The sequence below is a fragment of the Oryctolagus cuniculus genome, chromosome 20, assembly GCF_051225735.1.
Source record: "Oryctolagus cuniculus isolate XC-2025 breed Fujian yellow rabbit chromosome 20, ASM5122573v1, whole genome shotgun sequence".
Classification (NCBI taxonomy): Eukaryota; Metazoa; Chordata; class Mammalia; order Lagomorpha; family Leporidae; genus Oryctolagus; species Oryctolagus cuniculus.
Window position 1 is genome coordinate 20,491,596 of NC_142886.1, and position 15,554 is coordinate 20,507,149.

A 15,554-nucleotide genomic window follows, 5' to 3' on the forward strand; every position below is an offset into this window, starting at 1 on the left:
TAATTGACCTTTTGAAGTTGGTGCTGGTCATAAAGAAATTTGTAGTTAAAAGAGGAAAAGCAAAAACTTATTCTAGATAGCAGCCAACTGTACACCTATTTTAGGTGAGAGGCAGACTTTCAGAATTCAATTTCTACTTCTAGATGTGAGGAAAAAATATCTTAGCATCAAGATTACCCACAAATATTCTCCCATTTTCAGATGCTGAGCTCAGAATGACTATTTTATTTTTCTTTATATGTCCAGCACCTGGCACATAGTTGGCACTCATGAGTTACATTTGCTGAATGAAGAAAAAAATGCTCCTCTCTCCAAAGATAAAATACCTTTAAAACTAACTAGAATGTTTACTAGATCTATATGAAACTACATGAACTCTACTTCTATACGTATCTGACAGACTATAGTTCCTTAAGTTGGTTGATTAAATATATTTTCAAATACTTAAATAAATTTTTAAATAACAATGTTTACTGTAAAAAAAAAGTCTCTGGTTTACAACTACTGGAATGAATCACAGAAGAACTCATATGATTGAATTTGATATTAGGCCTTTGTCTCAGATTGTTCGGTGGAATCTCTCAACTCCAATCATGATGGTTGCAATACTCTTCAGTTGTTGATCAGGTGGTTTTTTTTTTTTTTTTTTTGTCTTTATTCAAAGCCCAAACCAAGATGAAAGTGGATGGAGATAATTTTTTAAATGTTCAGGAAGTGCATATATTTAAGACAGAAACATGAGACAGGGTACTTCTGTAACAGACTAAGTCTGACTGTGGCTAAGTTACATCATCTCTGGGCACCTTGGCTTTCTCATCTCTTCTATAGATTCATCCTATATTTTTTTTCTGTTTTCCTTTTAGTTTCAATCCTATGTGATTCAGTTCTAATTTAATACATGCACCAAATGAAGCACACTAATACTACACTTTGCTGGAGGTCTATCAGTTCTTAACAAATCAGGAGTGAAGGAATACTCCACTTTTTACTCCATGTCTATATTGAGGAAGAGCTCCAGTTAGCTGCAGCCATGTCTCTATGTAATTTAATAATGTAAATATAATCAGGTTTAAATGCCACAGAATGTGTTTATGAGCTTGCATACTGGAATCATCTGATGAACTTTATTTTATTGCTGCCTGAGAGTCCTGTTTAATTTGATCTGTAGCCTGGGCATAAAGACTTTTACCAGTGTTCCAGGTGATTCTACTTGACAAAATGCAGAAAGCATTAGCATAGAGCTATGAATCTCAAACTCAGTGGGAGTCAGAGTCACTTGGAGGGATTATTTAAAACACAGATTGCTGGGTCCACATTCAAGAGTTTCTGATTCAGGAGATCAGGATGAAGCCCCAAAATCTGCTTTCTCAGGTAATGGTGATGCTTTTGTCCACAGACCTTGCTTAGAGGACCACTACCAGGAAGGACATATTATTGATGCTGGCACTCGAGTTAAAATCCTGATTCCATTATCACCACCTATGAAATCTTAGGAAAATAATTTATTCTCTGATCTTTATATCAGTTCTTAAATCTCAGAGTCATGAGGCATTGACAAGAAGATCTTGATACAGTTCCTGGCACAGAATGCAATAACAAATACTAACTTCCTTTTTCTATTATACATAGCTACAAGGTGTAATTACATTAAATCAACAGCACACAAGTTAAAACTCTGCAGGAAAAGCAAACAGAGACAACTGGAACAAATAATATCTTATTAGAATTATATATACATAACAGAAAATGATAAATACAGAATGTTTTTAGTATCATGTCTAAAAAATACTTCCATTCAATTTTCAAAATGTTGAACATAATAATTTAGCTGGTAGGAACACTAGATGTAATCTAATTAGATATATCTTTAAAGAACATGAGGTTTTTTTTGTTACAACCTATAATAGATTCTAATACCTCATCTATGATAATAATTTGTTTTCACAAAATCAGAAGAATAAACTGAATAGTATATTTGCCTAAATCATTAATATTTTGGTCTTTAATTTCCAAGAAAACCTAAATCATCAAAGTGCATCAGAATCCATTATCAGCCAAAGCAAAGCCTCTACTAATGATGGAATAGGTGTATTCTAAATTTACATATACCAATAAACAAAAAACTAAATCGCTCTCTTTCCTGCTTGTCATTTGCTTCAGTCTGTGTGTCTCAAGGTCCTCCCAGGAGTTACTGTCCAAGTCCTGAGGTGACTTCTGGCAGGTAAGCATGCCCTTTGTGGATGCTGCTGCATGTGCCCTCAGAGACAGGGAGGACCTGAGGTAGTACCTCCACAGTGGGGCTGGCAGAGGTGAGAACTCGAATACTGTCAGTGTTTCTCTCTGGAATCTAGATGAGTCCGCTTGTCTAAGTAAGTCTCAGGGGGGCTGAACAGCTCAGGTCAAAGGGTATACATGTCAGGATTGTTTAAAACAAGTTTCTCTCTATATCAACAGTTGATACAGAACAAGGTCTTACTGACTTTTTAATCTTAAAACCTTGCCCTTTCCAAGGTAGCCTGATATCATTATGAGACAGTTTTCTTTTTCTGAATTCCTTAAAAAAAAAAAAAAAAAGAGATGGTCACCTGCATATCTTCTTTGTTGCTGCATCAATTTGTGCATGGTATCAGTTTTCATTATTAATTACAATTGTTAACTTAATGATATACTTTTAACTTTTTATGAATTAACTATTTATGAATTTTCTTAAACTGTGAGGTCCCCAAGGGTCACCTTAACTTGTTCCTTCTCTATGGGACATTCTCAAGTGCCTCATTTCTCAGTAACTTTTTTCTTTTGCTATCTTTGATACAAATTTGACACCAACTTATACTGCTCTACCTATGTGGCTAATTCTATTTTAAGTATTCTCTTCCCAACCAGAACCAAAAAGCTCTTTAGAATGGAGACTATACATTTTACTTCTTTGCAAAAGTATTTGGCAATGCTGATGTTTTGGCAAATAATTGCCAGACTGCGGTAAAGTCCTCATAATGCTGCAATCAGAATGATATAAGGCTTACAGTCTGGCCAGTATATAGACAATTAAAATTATTTTTTTAAAGCCAAAACATTAACCGTGGTTATTAATCCTATGTGCTTTAAAACCAACACGGTTATAAGGACATCACATTTTTGGTATTCTCTAGCATCCATATCCTCCTTCTGGGGTTTTCCCATGAAATACCCACCAAATTTCTCTACACCCTAAAACAACAGAAAACTTTCCCTTCCTTTTCCTGAGAAACAGTTTATTAATGAAAGGCCATCACCAGTGTTTAGAACTAAAGCTTAGCAATAAGGCCCTTCCACTGTAACTCAATCAGAAACAGAGTTGATTTCATGCCCATCCTGGCTGAGATGCAGTTCCTTCTCTCAAATTTTGTGTAATATTAGAAATTTAAAAAGCTGGTAAACAGCTTGAGAGGGTTCAGGTGCTACCCTGGGAGGCACTATCTTTTGTCCTTCAACAGTTTTCTTGCTGGGTTGCTTTGGCCCTATTGCCACAGCCCTGACCACAATCATTCCAGCTGACACTTTCACAGCCCTTTGAGGTACCACAAATGTCAAAAGTGAAGCCCAAAGATTCCGTATTTATCTTTACTACCGTATTATCTTTATACCTGAAAGGTTTTTTATTTTTTTTTTAAAAGATTGAGAACTGGATTATGGAAATTTGCCTCAGTTTCACCACAGCTATTAGGAGAAAAAATTTTGTCCTTCCAAGAACTTTAATTGGTTGATTGAGTATTTTAGTGCCCTAGACTGGGCATTCTCTTTTAAGGCTCACTCCCTGGTTCCCACTATACATGCTTACAAATATCTCTTTAAATTCTTCAATTAAGGTCATGCCTTAGATCAGAAACCTTGAAACCAGAGCAACTACCTCACCTCTTCAGTTCTTCATAAGGCATTACTACTACACTATCATACATGTATATGTATGTGTACTTTATATATGTATTTATCTTGTAAAAAAAAAAGTAAAAATGCTCTTTTCACTCTTCTTTGTCTAATATAGGCACCCAGGTATGTAGTTAGAAATGAAATAAAGGCCACAAAAATTTCCCTAGGAAGATCATTACAAAGAAAATTCCTTTCTTCCTCTCATATCATACAGCTGGCCTTTGAGGCATGCCAGCTTAGAAATAAAGTATCACCCATGGTGATAGGAAGTCAGGACCTTTCTCTCTTTGGGTGGCAGCTGACATTTCTATCAGAAGGCCTAGTAAAATATGTATCTCTTCTTTTGCTCTAAGCAATATTTTCTTCAGCTTTCCTTCAAAAAATATCTTTACTCTCCCATTAAAATATGAAGATTTGGAGATTTTGAACAGCAAAGTTATGGGTGGGCATTGGTCACTTTAAATCATGTGTTGGCTATGTAGAGAGAGAGAAAGATATGGTAGAATGGTAGTGGAGGAGGGCTAGAGAAATGTATTTTCAATGGGAGCACTGGAGGAAAGCAAACTTTTCATAGCTGTTGCCGGTATCTCATGAAAGCCCAGGCTGCCACCATGGTGAGGGCAAACACTGGCACCAGAACCACAGCCATGGGAATGCCACTTGGCTCCCCTTCACCTCGATGTGCAAGAGGTCCATTCTGCACCTGTAACTGGAAGAGAAGGAAAACTGTTAACTCCAGTGACTAATCTATGTTTCCCACCTTGATTCTGGACCACCCAAAACTATAAGCCCCAACCACTACCCAGTAGAAGGCAGTCATGCATCAGTGACACAGGTTCTTCTGGAAAAAAAAAGTCTGAAAGGGAGGCATTTAACTTTGTTGCGCTACCAACCTAAGGGGACAAGTCAGGTAACCTCTTCCTGTACTGCCTCCATCTTAACTCTATGTGTATCATAATAGCAAAAGGAAGATATGAGATGAAACCTAATGATCACATGGGAGACCTGGATATTACTGGGGAGAAGGGTACATCTTTTTGGAAACGTTTACTTAGAAAGATTATCTGTCATCAGAATGCAACAAGAGAAGACCCAGGCAATTTCAAAAAAAAAAGTGTGATATCTTTACTTGGAAATGTTTTCCAATTCCCAAAGGCACCCACTCTGTCCTAGATGGAGTCCTGTCCTTCATTCCCTAGTTGGTCATACTAGACAGATAAAGGTCAAACCTACATGGAACAGAGGAACAAGACTCAGATAAATAAATACTAATAGTTATAATTTTCTATTACTTAAAAACATTTGAGGCGTGATGGTCTTTCTTAGTTCAGTTTTTTTTTTTAGGATGGCCCTTTTTGTATCAATTTTCAGTGGCTAAGTTGTAATAAGTAACTCTGACCCTTCAGTCTGAAAGGCAAAACTGTATGAACTACCTTTTATACCCTCTACTCTATCTCTACATCTTTCATTCATTTCTTGATGAGATGTCCTCAAAGGGCATGCTTGAGAGGAAGACATTAGGGCTGAGCCAATTCCTTAAACAGAAGAATCTGTTTTTTTATTTTTTTTATTTTTTGACAGGCAGAGTGGACAGTGAGAGAGAGAGACAGAGAGAAAGGTCTTCCTTTGCCGTTGGTTCACCCTCCAATGGCCGCCGCGGCCGGCGCGCTGCAGCCGGCGCACTGCGCTGGTCCGATGGCAGGAGCCAGGAGCCAGGTGCTTCTCCTGGTCTCCCATGGGGTGCAGGGCCCAAGCACCTGGGCCATCCTCCACTGCACTCCCGGGCCACAGCAGAGGGCTGGCCTGGAAGAGGGGCAACCGGGACAGAATCCGGCGCCCCAACCGGGACTAGAACCCTGTGTGTCGGCACCGCTAGGCGGAGGATTAGCCTAGTGAGCCACGGCGCCGGCCAAGAATCTGTTTTAATAGTTGTTCTTTATGGAGGCTTCCTGAGAAGTGAACATTGGAAATCATTTCCACAAACCTTAAAAATTAACTCCAATCATGTCCGAAGTGTATGCCTATAATTACTTGCCAATCTCCTGCATAAATTCTCCCATATTTAAAAACAGAGAGGCCGGCGCTGCGGCTCACTAGGCTAATCCTCCACCTTGCGGCGCCGGCACACCGGGTTCTAGTCCCGGTCGGGGCGCCGGATTCTGTCCTGGTTGCCCCTCTTCCAGGCCAGCTCTCTGCTGTGGCCCGGGAGTGCAGTGGAGGATGGCCCAAGTGCTTGGGCCCTGCACCCCATGGGAGACCAGGATAAGTACCTGGCTCTTGCCATCGGATCAGTGCGGTGCACCGGCCACAGCGTGCCGGCCGTGGCGGCCATTGGAGGGTGAACCAATGGTAAAGGAAGACCTTTCTCTCTGTCTCTCTCTCACTGTCCACTCTGCCTGTCCAAAAACAAAAAAAAAAAAACAAACAAACAAAAACAAACAAACAAAAAAACACCACACACCAGAGAAGAGTCAAAGAGAAGAGTCAAGGTGGGAGCAGCTGTTTTCTGCTCCATCACACCCAGACTCTGTAACCCTGGCTGTTTTCACAGAGATCTTTCATGTTTGGCCTTCTCCATCTTTTCCATTAGAACCTCTGAACCTTCATTTAGCCACTGAAAGAGGCAGAGTGCACCAATTTAAGCAGGAAAAGATGTAAAAGGTACACTGAACCTGTTCAATGAATACACTCGAAATCCTCAGGGCTACAGGAGAAATCATATCTACCCAGATTTCCCCTCCTGTGGGGAGCAACTGGGAGCAACTCGGACTAGACTAAGTTACTGGAATTAAGACTTATTCTATGCATCTGCTTTCCCACAATATGGTGCTGAGAAGGGAGAAACAGCTTCTACACAGCTGCCTCCAGTTCAACCAATAAACTGTAGGACCTGCTCCTGATTGGAGAAGAGCAGCGTACTCGGCGTGTGGGCAGCCGAGTTGGGATTGGCGGAAGAGGACTATAAAGGAGGAGCGAGACACCATGCACCAGGAACATCTAAGGGGAACATCTATCTGAAGGAACACCTGTGCAGCCCACGAGAGAGCCGGCCGGCGGTGTGCCGCTCCCCCGCGGAAGTGGGGAATGTGGCAGGGGGAACCGCCCTTCCACGGAGGTGGAAGGGTCGGTAGCCAACCCGGGAAGAACCAGCAGCAAACCCGGGGAGGGCCGAGCAGACGAAAGAACAGCGCAGGGTCCTGTGTCGTTCCTCCACGAAGACGGGGAGCGACATAATGGTGCCGTGACTCGGATAAGAAACTTAGGAGGGAAGAAACGGGAAGAAGTGGGAAAATACCAGAGAGAGAGACTAGCAAAGAGCTTAGGGAAAAGCTGGACGGAAAAGGTGCGGGAAGAAGCTATCGAAAGCCTAGGCATAGACTCGGATACGGACTGTGGAAAAGAAGTTAGGATTGAAAGCTAGGATTTAAAGTGAAAGCAAGAAGAAACTTAGACTTAGATATGGACTGCAGGTTGAAAGTGAAAGTGAAACCTGGAAGAAACTTAGACTTGGATACGGACTGTGGGGAGAGGCCAGGAGAAATGAGAGGGGAATATTGTTGGAAGAAAAGTTGGGAAACATACCGGGTAGAGAAAAATATGTTGGGGAGAATGAAGCCGCGGGGATAAGAGAAACAGAAGTTTAGAAGTAAAATGAGAGAAATAGGAATGCTGGCAGATAGAAGTAAAATGGGAGAAATAGGAATGCCCGGAGATAGAGAAATAGAGAAAAATAAGGCCTCCCCACAACACGGCAATGAGAGAGCTTGGATTCGGTCTGCCTGATTAGTAAGATGATAAGCACCTGCTGGCAGCTAGCAGCTTACCCGCTGCAGGTCACCGAAGACAGGCACGTTATCAACATCAATAAGTCTCCCCACAATACGGCAATGAGAAGGCTTGGATTCGGTTTGCCTGATTGCTAGGGCTTGTAAGCACCTGCAGGCAGTTCTAGCAGAGCAGAGCATGCGCTGCAGGGCACCGAACACAGGCATGCATCAGCGCCTAAAAACCTCCTCACAACATGGTGAAGAGAGGACCCGGATTCGGTTTGCCTGATTGGTAGGGCTTGTAGGCACCTGTTGGCAGCTCTAGCAAGCAGAGCAGAGTGTGTGCCGCAGGGCACCGAAGACAGGTGCGTATCAACGCCAAAAATAAAAAGACAGGGGGATCTGTGGGGAGCAACTGGGAGCAACTCGGACTAGACTAAGTTACTGGAATTAAGACTTATTCTATGCATCTGCTTTCCCACAATATGGTGCTGAGAAGGGAGAAACAGCTTCTACACAGCTGCCTCCAGTTCAACCAATAAACTGTAGGACCTGCTCCTGATTGGAGGAGAGCAGCGTACTCGGCGTGTGGGCAGCCGAGTTGGGATTGGCGGAAGAGGACTATAAAGGAGGAGAGAGACACCATGCACCAGGAACATCTAAGGGGAACATCTATCTGAAGGAACACCTGTGCAGCCCTCGAGAGAGCCAGCCGGCGGTGTGCCGCTCCCCCGCAGAAGTGGGGAATGTGGCAGGGGGAACCGCCCTTCCACGGAGGTGGAAGGGTCGGTAGCCAACCCGGGAAGAACCAGCAGCAAACCCGGGGAGGGCCGAGCAGACGAAAGAACAGCGCAGGGTCCTGTGTCGTTCCTCCACGAAGACGGGGAGCGACACCCTCCCATCATGCAAATTCTGAAATACTAAAAAGAAAGAAGTGAATGCAGGAATGGATGAAGTCTTGACTGAGTTCTGAATTGCACTTTTTTTTTTTTTTAAGATTTTAGTTATTACGAGGCAGAGTTACAGATAGAGAGAAAGGTCTTCCATCCACTGCTTCATTCCCCAAATGGCCACAATGGCTGGAGCTGGGACAATTTGAATACAGGAGCCAGGAGCTTCTTCTGGGTCTCCCACATGGGTTCAGGGGCCCAAGCACTTGGGCCATCTTTCACTGCTCTCCCAGGCCATAGCAGAGGATCAGAAGAGGAGCAGCTGGGATATGAACCAGTGCCCATAGGAGATACCGGTGTGACAGGCAGAAGTTTAGCCTACTATGCCACAGCACCGGCCCCACCATTTTCTCATTAGAGCTCCCCTCTGAGCACTACAGCTTTGGTCAAAAGTGTCACCAGGTTGGTAAGAAGATCCATAGATGTGATAGGGAAAATCAGGGGCCAGTGTTGTGGTGCAGCAAGTTAAGCCAATGCTTGTAATGCTGGCATTCCATACTGGAGTGCCCATTCCAGTCCCCAGTACTTTGCTTCTGATCCAGTTCCCTTATAATGGACCTGAAAAAGCAGCACATGACCCAAATACTTGAGCCCCTACCACCCAAGTGGGAGCACCCAGATGAAGTTCCAGGCTCCTGGCTTTGGCTTGATTTAGCTCCCACAGTTGTAGCCATTTGGGGATTGAACCAGTGGATGGAAGATCTCTCTCTCTCTCTCTCTCTGCCTTTCAAATAAATAAATAAGAAAAAGGACATCAGATAGCAGGCACCAGGCATTTCACCATTGTTGTAGTTACAATTGTAGAAATTGTTATAAATTAAGAGTTTTAAGAGAAGATATGGGGGCCGGCGCTGTGGCACAGTGAGTTAATGTCCTGGCCTGAGGTGCCAGCATCCCATATGGGCACTGGTTCTAATCCTGGTTGCTCCTCTTCCGATCCAGCTCTCTGCTATGGCCTGGAAAAGCAGTGGCCCCTACAAGTCCAAGTCCTTGGGCCCCTACACCCATGTGGGAGACCCAGAAGAAGCTCTGGCTCCTGGCTTTGGGTTAGCGCAGTTCCAGCCATTGTGGCCAATTGGGGAGTGAACCAGCGGATGGAAGATCTCTCTCTCTCTCCCTCTCCCTCTCTCTCTGTCTCTACCTCTCTCTGTAACTCTGTCTTTCAAATAAATAAAATAAATCCCCTTTAAAAAAAATCAGATATGATTCTCCCACTACCAAAAAATAAAAAAAATGCTTCTTTTTTTTTCCCCCTGCATCAATTTCAATCTGGTTGTCTTCAAGGCATATATTACCTCGAAACTAGGACCTGAGTGTCAAGCATACTGTTTAGTGTCAAGCACACTGCTACCAAATGTCCTTTAAGATGAACAGAAGGGGCTGGAGTTGTGGTGCAGTAGGTTAAGCTGCAGCCTGTGACATAGGCATCCCACACGAGTACCAGTTTGAGTCCTGACTGCTCCCTTCCAATCTAGCTCCTTGCTAATACACCTGGGAAAGCAGCAGAATGTGGCCCAAGAACTTGGACCTCTACTACTCATGTGAGAGACCAGGCTGGAGTTCTGGACTCCTGGCTTCAGCCTGGCCCAGCCCTGGCCATTATGGCCATTTGGGGAATGAGCCACCAGATGTTCCCCCACCCCCTGCCTCTAACTCTGCCTTTCAAATACATAAAAAAATACATAAAAAAAGATGAACAGAAGTACAAGAGGGTCTCTGTAAGTTCTTCAAAAAAGTCAAAGTGAAAGGGAAAGGGAAAGGGAAAGGGAAAATTAACAACCACACAAATACACTGAAGATTACATGCAGTTTAATCACAAGAATGGTGCAAAGGCCTGGTGGCAGGTCTCCGGCTGCAAGTAACACCTACCCTGTGCTGTACTCTCAGGGACACAGCATAGCCTGCGTTACGAAAGAGGTCTACAGCATCCTGATGCAGGAGGTTCTTTAGGTCCTGGCCATTTACCTGTCAGAGGAGAGTCATAAGAGACAGGTTAATTTTCGTAAGTCAACAATTTACTTTCATGCAGCCAAACCTTTAAAAAAAAAACTAACTCCTACCAGGTATATTCTAAGTGTCAGGAGTATGGGTAAAGTTACTTAGAACTCAGAGTAGCTTTTTTCATTTTCAAAGCTTTGTTTTCCTAGAACTGAGGTTCCATGGGCCATGTGAAGAGATCCTATGTTAAAATAAAGTGGTTTCTCCTTCCTCTTCTATGCCTGTCTCACTAATGTAGTTTTTGTCATCCATGAACATTATGCTGCTTCCCTACAGCTAAAACAACCTTCCAGGTTACTACCCCATCCTTTATATTCCTAATTCTTGGCATTGCCATCTTCAATTGTAGAAATACAATTCTACACAAAATTTTCCCACAATTTATTCTGATGTGGTGCAAATCTATATAGGTCCATAGCACTTATTCAATAGTGTTAAATATTTTCCGTGATTTCATGGACACTCCTATCCTTCTCACATTTGCTAAAAACCATGTTTCTGTGATAATACAAACCCTTAAAAAATTCAATTTAGGACACTCCTACCATATAGAAGTGAGACATGTGAAGGAATACTGGTACTTAAACTTTTTGGTGTTAGGAGAGACACTGGTCACAAGTGGTATCTAACTTGTGCTGTACTCACTGACACAGTACAGCCACCTTGTGCAAGATTACCTATCTTTTACACATGTCAATGCCAACATCAACAGCAACAGAAGCAAGAGTATCTTATTTATTTTATAGGATCTGTGTTGTACATAAATTACCTAATTTATTTCTCACAATAATCCTATGAGGTTGACACTATTTTCATCTTCCTTTTACAAGTGAAGAAACTGAAGCTTAGTGAGATTGCTGAATAAGAGTAGGTAGGAGTAGGGTTTCTAAAAACTAGGGGAACACCAAAATGCTCTTGCATTTTATTGTTTCTTCCACACTACTATTCCTCCTCATCGACTCACCAACTATTCCCAGCTCAGGTGAAGCTCAAGCCTTTGGATTTTTGAACCTTCTTATTTTCCTTGTCATAATCTTCCTTTTCCATTAGTTCATAAGTATCCCTCCCCCATTTTCACCTCCTGAGATCCTTGGTCAATGAATCTACCTATATTTTTGCCTGACAGATGGTATACCTTCTCAACAGTTTCAAGCTCCATTCCACTTCAGTCAGCAATTGATTGACATAAATTCAGACTTCAACATTAGATATGCTTCAGCTCTTAATATCTCAGACTCTTAAAAACCTGACCATAATCCCTACTCTTTTCACACTTCCCATTTCTCTACTGAATTTCCCTTTTATCCTCTTCAAAGTCTTTATCTTTTTACATTTTATCTGCATTCTTACCCATCTAGGAGCTCTGGCTGTAACTGTGAAAAAGTACTTGTTAAATCATTAGAGGCCGGCGCCGCGGCTCACTAGGCTAATCCTCCGCCTTGCGGCGCCGGCACACTGGGTTCTAGTCCCGGTCGGGGCGCTGGATTCTGTCCCGGTTGCCCCTCTTCCAGGCCAGCTCTCTGCTGTGGCCCGGGAGTGCAATGGAGGATGGCCCAAGTAATTGGGCCCTGCACCACATGGGAGACCAGGAGAAGCACCTGGCTCCTGCCATCAGATCAGTGTGGTGCGCCGGCCGCAGCGCGCCAGCTGCGGCGGCCATTGGAGGGTGAACCAACGGCAAAGGAAGACCTTTCTCTCTGCCTCTCTCTCACTGTCCACTCTGCCTGTCAAAAAAAAAAAAAAAAAAAATCATTAGAGTTCCTTGTCCTCATAATTTTCTGCCATCCTTCCAGTGCTGGGCAACACAATGAATCTACTTTCCTTGCCATTACTGAGTGGAATATTCTTGGAGAAAGATACAGTCACACTCTCTATCATAGATCCCAGCTAACTGACTCCTGCTTATCCTTAAAACTTGTCTTCTACTCATTTAAGAAACTCCCTAAAACTCTCTTCTCTCAAGAGACTCTTTTGTTCCTTTTTTTATTTTTATTTATTTATTTATTTATTTATTTATTTATTTTTTGTGAGATTACTTCTGACACTCTCTCCCTTTTCTTTTCTTCCCCGTCATAGTTTTGGGATATCTGTTCACTGCTCCTTTCCCTCTCTGGATTAGGTCATTTCTTTATCAAGGTTAAGTTATCTATAGATGCTCTTCATCACATCCCTTTTAGCCTCTTACAGACCTCATGATCACTTTTTGCCTGATTCCTTAATTCCTTTATTGCTCTCTTAACTTAAATCATCCTCCTCTATGAAGAAAACAATACAAGTATGTCTTGGAACCCACTATCATCATATTCCCATCTTCTCTCTTCTTTCACTACAAAACTGTTTGCATGCATTGCCTTCACTTCCTCAGCACTCATTCACTCTTTATTCCCTTGTAATCTCAAAATATGTAGGTGGGAGGGAAGAACATGCCCTCGTGAAGCTCAGCAGTGACTTCCACTCACCAGATGCTACAGAGCCCTTTCTCAGATTTCATACCATTTTTTAATACTTATTTATTTATTTGAAAGGCAGAGTTACAGAGAGACACACACACACACACACACACACAGAGAGAGAGAGAGAGAGAGAGAGAGAGGTATCTTCTATCTGCTGGTTCACTCCCCAGATGGCCGCAACAGCTGGAGCTGGGCTGATCTGAAGCCAGGAGCCAGGAGCTTCTTCCCAGTCTCCCACGCAGGTGCAGGGGCCCAAGGACTTGGGCCATCTTCTACTGCTTTCCCAGGCCATAGCAGAGAACTGGATCGGAAGTGGAGCATATTGGATGCCGGCATTGCAGGTGGTGGCTTTACCTGCTACGCCACAGCACCGGCCCCAATCATTTCTTGCTCTTTTTAACTTTCTCCTATTTTGGCTTATAAGCACTTAGCTCTCTTAGTCCTTTGACTACTTTCCTGATTCCTCTCCCCTTTCCTCCTTCTTAGGTAAGGAAATGTACTTCACTGTCACTGCTTCATTCTTTTCCTTTCTCTTCTATGGTGAATTTTCACAATTTCAACCATAATCTGTAAGTTTACAAAAACCCAAAGTTTTTATTCTTGCTTATACTTCTGGATTGGCCAATTTCCTACTGGAAGTCTATTCTTGAATATTCTGCTAAATCTTACTTCAATATATCAAAGCCTCTTTGTAACTTTATACAAAACCAAAACATGCTGACTAATTTCCTATTACCACTACCATTTATTCAGACTAAAATTTGTAATTTTTAAAATTTCTTCTATTCTGGCAATAGTCACATATAATACGGGATACTTTTGGAAAGCAGAATTAAAAGATAAATTTTGGTGCAAAGAATTTTGAAATCCAAGCAAAAGAGCAAAGGAGGGGTCTTTAAAAAGTTCATGATAAAGGTACATTATCAAATACTATACAAGGGCATCAAAAATGTTCCACATCAAAAAAAGCTCATCTTTTAATTCCATTTTCTATGAACCATGAACTTTTGGAAAAAATGTGTTTTAATCTTTTATTTATTTGAAAGGCAGAGAGACAAAGATCTTCCATCTGCCGATTCATTCCCCAAATGTCTGCAAAAGCCAGGGTTGGGCCAGGCAGAAGCCAGGAGCTGGAAACTCAATCTGGTTCTCCCACTTGAGTGGCAGGGGGCTAATCACTTGTGTCATCACCTGCTGCCTCCCAAGGTGCACATTAACAGGAAGTTGGAATTTGAAGTGAAGTTGGGACTCAAACCCAAGCACTCTGAAATGGGAAGCAGGCATCCCAAGTGGTAACATAACTGCTATGCCAAATGTACACCCTCCATCCCCGTGAAGTTTTTTATGTACCTGTGTATACTGTCACAACCTGCAGTCTAACACTTATAAAAAGAGAGATTTATTTATCTGAAAGGCAGAGACATTTCTCTTGGGGTATTTTGTTTCCTACTGCTTCTCTATTCTAGGATACGGACACTCTTAATGGAATCACTGTGATTATCTTCTCCTTGGTTTACTTTCCTCTGCATCTTCCCCTGTTCCAATCTATTTTACCACTGTGTCTCCAGATAAGTCTCCCTAAAGTATACTTCCTTAGACAACAGAATACAGTTGTATTCTAGTTTTCAAAAAATAGGCTGGCGCCATGGCTCAATAGGCTAATCCTCTGCCTTGCAGCGCCGGCACACCGGGTTCTAGTCCCGGTCAGGGCGCCGGATTCTGTCCCGGTTGCCCCTCTTCCAGGCCAGCTCTCTGCAGTGCAGTGGAGGATGGCCCAAGTGCTTGGGTCCTGCACCCGCATGGGAGACCACGAGAAGCACCTGGCTCCTGGCTTCGGATCAGCGCGATGTGCCGGCCGCGAGGGCATTGGAGGGTGAACCAACGGCAAAAGGAAGACCTTACTCTCTGTCTCTCTCTCTCACTGTCCACTCTGCCTGTCAAAAAAAAAAAAAAAAAAGCAAAGTTAGGAAGCAGTGAAAGAGTGCATGCCTGATTTCTCATGCTGGTAGGCAAAACCCTACAGGAAATAACTAACTCAGCTTGTTGGTTCAACTAGGCACTCCTAAGTTATATAAACCAGCCAAATACTTTCCCCCTTTTCCAAATTCCATTTATCCTCCAAGATTGATCTTTTTTTTTTTTTTAAGATTTTATTTATTTATTTGAGAGGCAGAGTTACAGACAATCAGAGGGAGAGACAGAGAGAAAGGTCTTCCATCTGCTGGTTTATTCCCTACGTAACTGCAACAGCCAGATCCAAAGCCAGGAGCCAGGAGCTTCTTCTGGGTCTCCCACGCGGGTGCAGGGGCCTAAGCACTTGGGCCATTTTCCACTGCTTTCCCAGGCCATACCAGAGAGCTAGATTGGAAGAGGAACAGCTGGGACTAGAAATGGCACTCATGTGGTATGCCGGCACTGAAGGCAGATGCTTAACTTACTGCACCAAGATTGATCTTTAAAAGGGTCAGTCCTTTTAAAG

General features: G+C 42.8%; 1 protein-coding gene across 4 annotated transcripts in view; it reads right to left on the reverse strand.

The window, feature by feature from the left end:
• Positions 1–1,487: 1,487 nt before the first annotated feature.
• The window catches only part of SYNJ2BP (synaptojanin 2 binding protein), a 48,560-nt gene continuing 34,493 nt past the window's right edge, over positions 1,488–15,554 (reverse strand). For 2 of the 4 annotated variants that reach the window (XM_002721658.6, XM_070065168.2), the window contains 2 exons: positions 10,494–10,589; positions 1,488–4,615 (listed from right to left, as the gene is read on the reverse strand). In XM_002721658.6, coding sequence (XP_002721704.1) covers positions 4,475–4,615; positions 10,494–10,589 — 237 coding nt within the window. In that variant the 3' untranslated portion in view covers positions 1,488–4,474. The remainder of the gene's footprint in view (positions 4,616–10,493; positions 10,590–15,554) is intronic. The other 2 variants (XM_089322207.1, XM_089322208.1) reach the window with 1 other exon arrangement.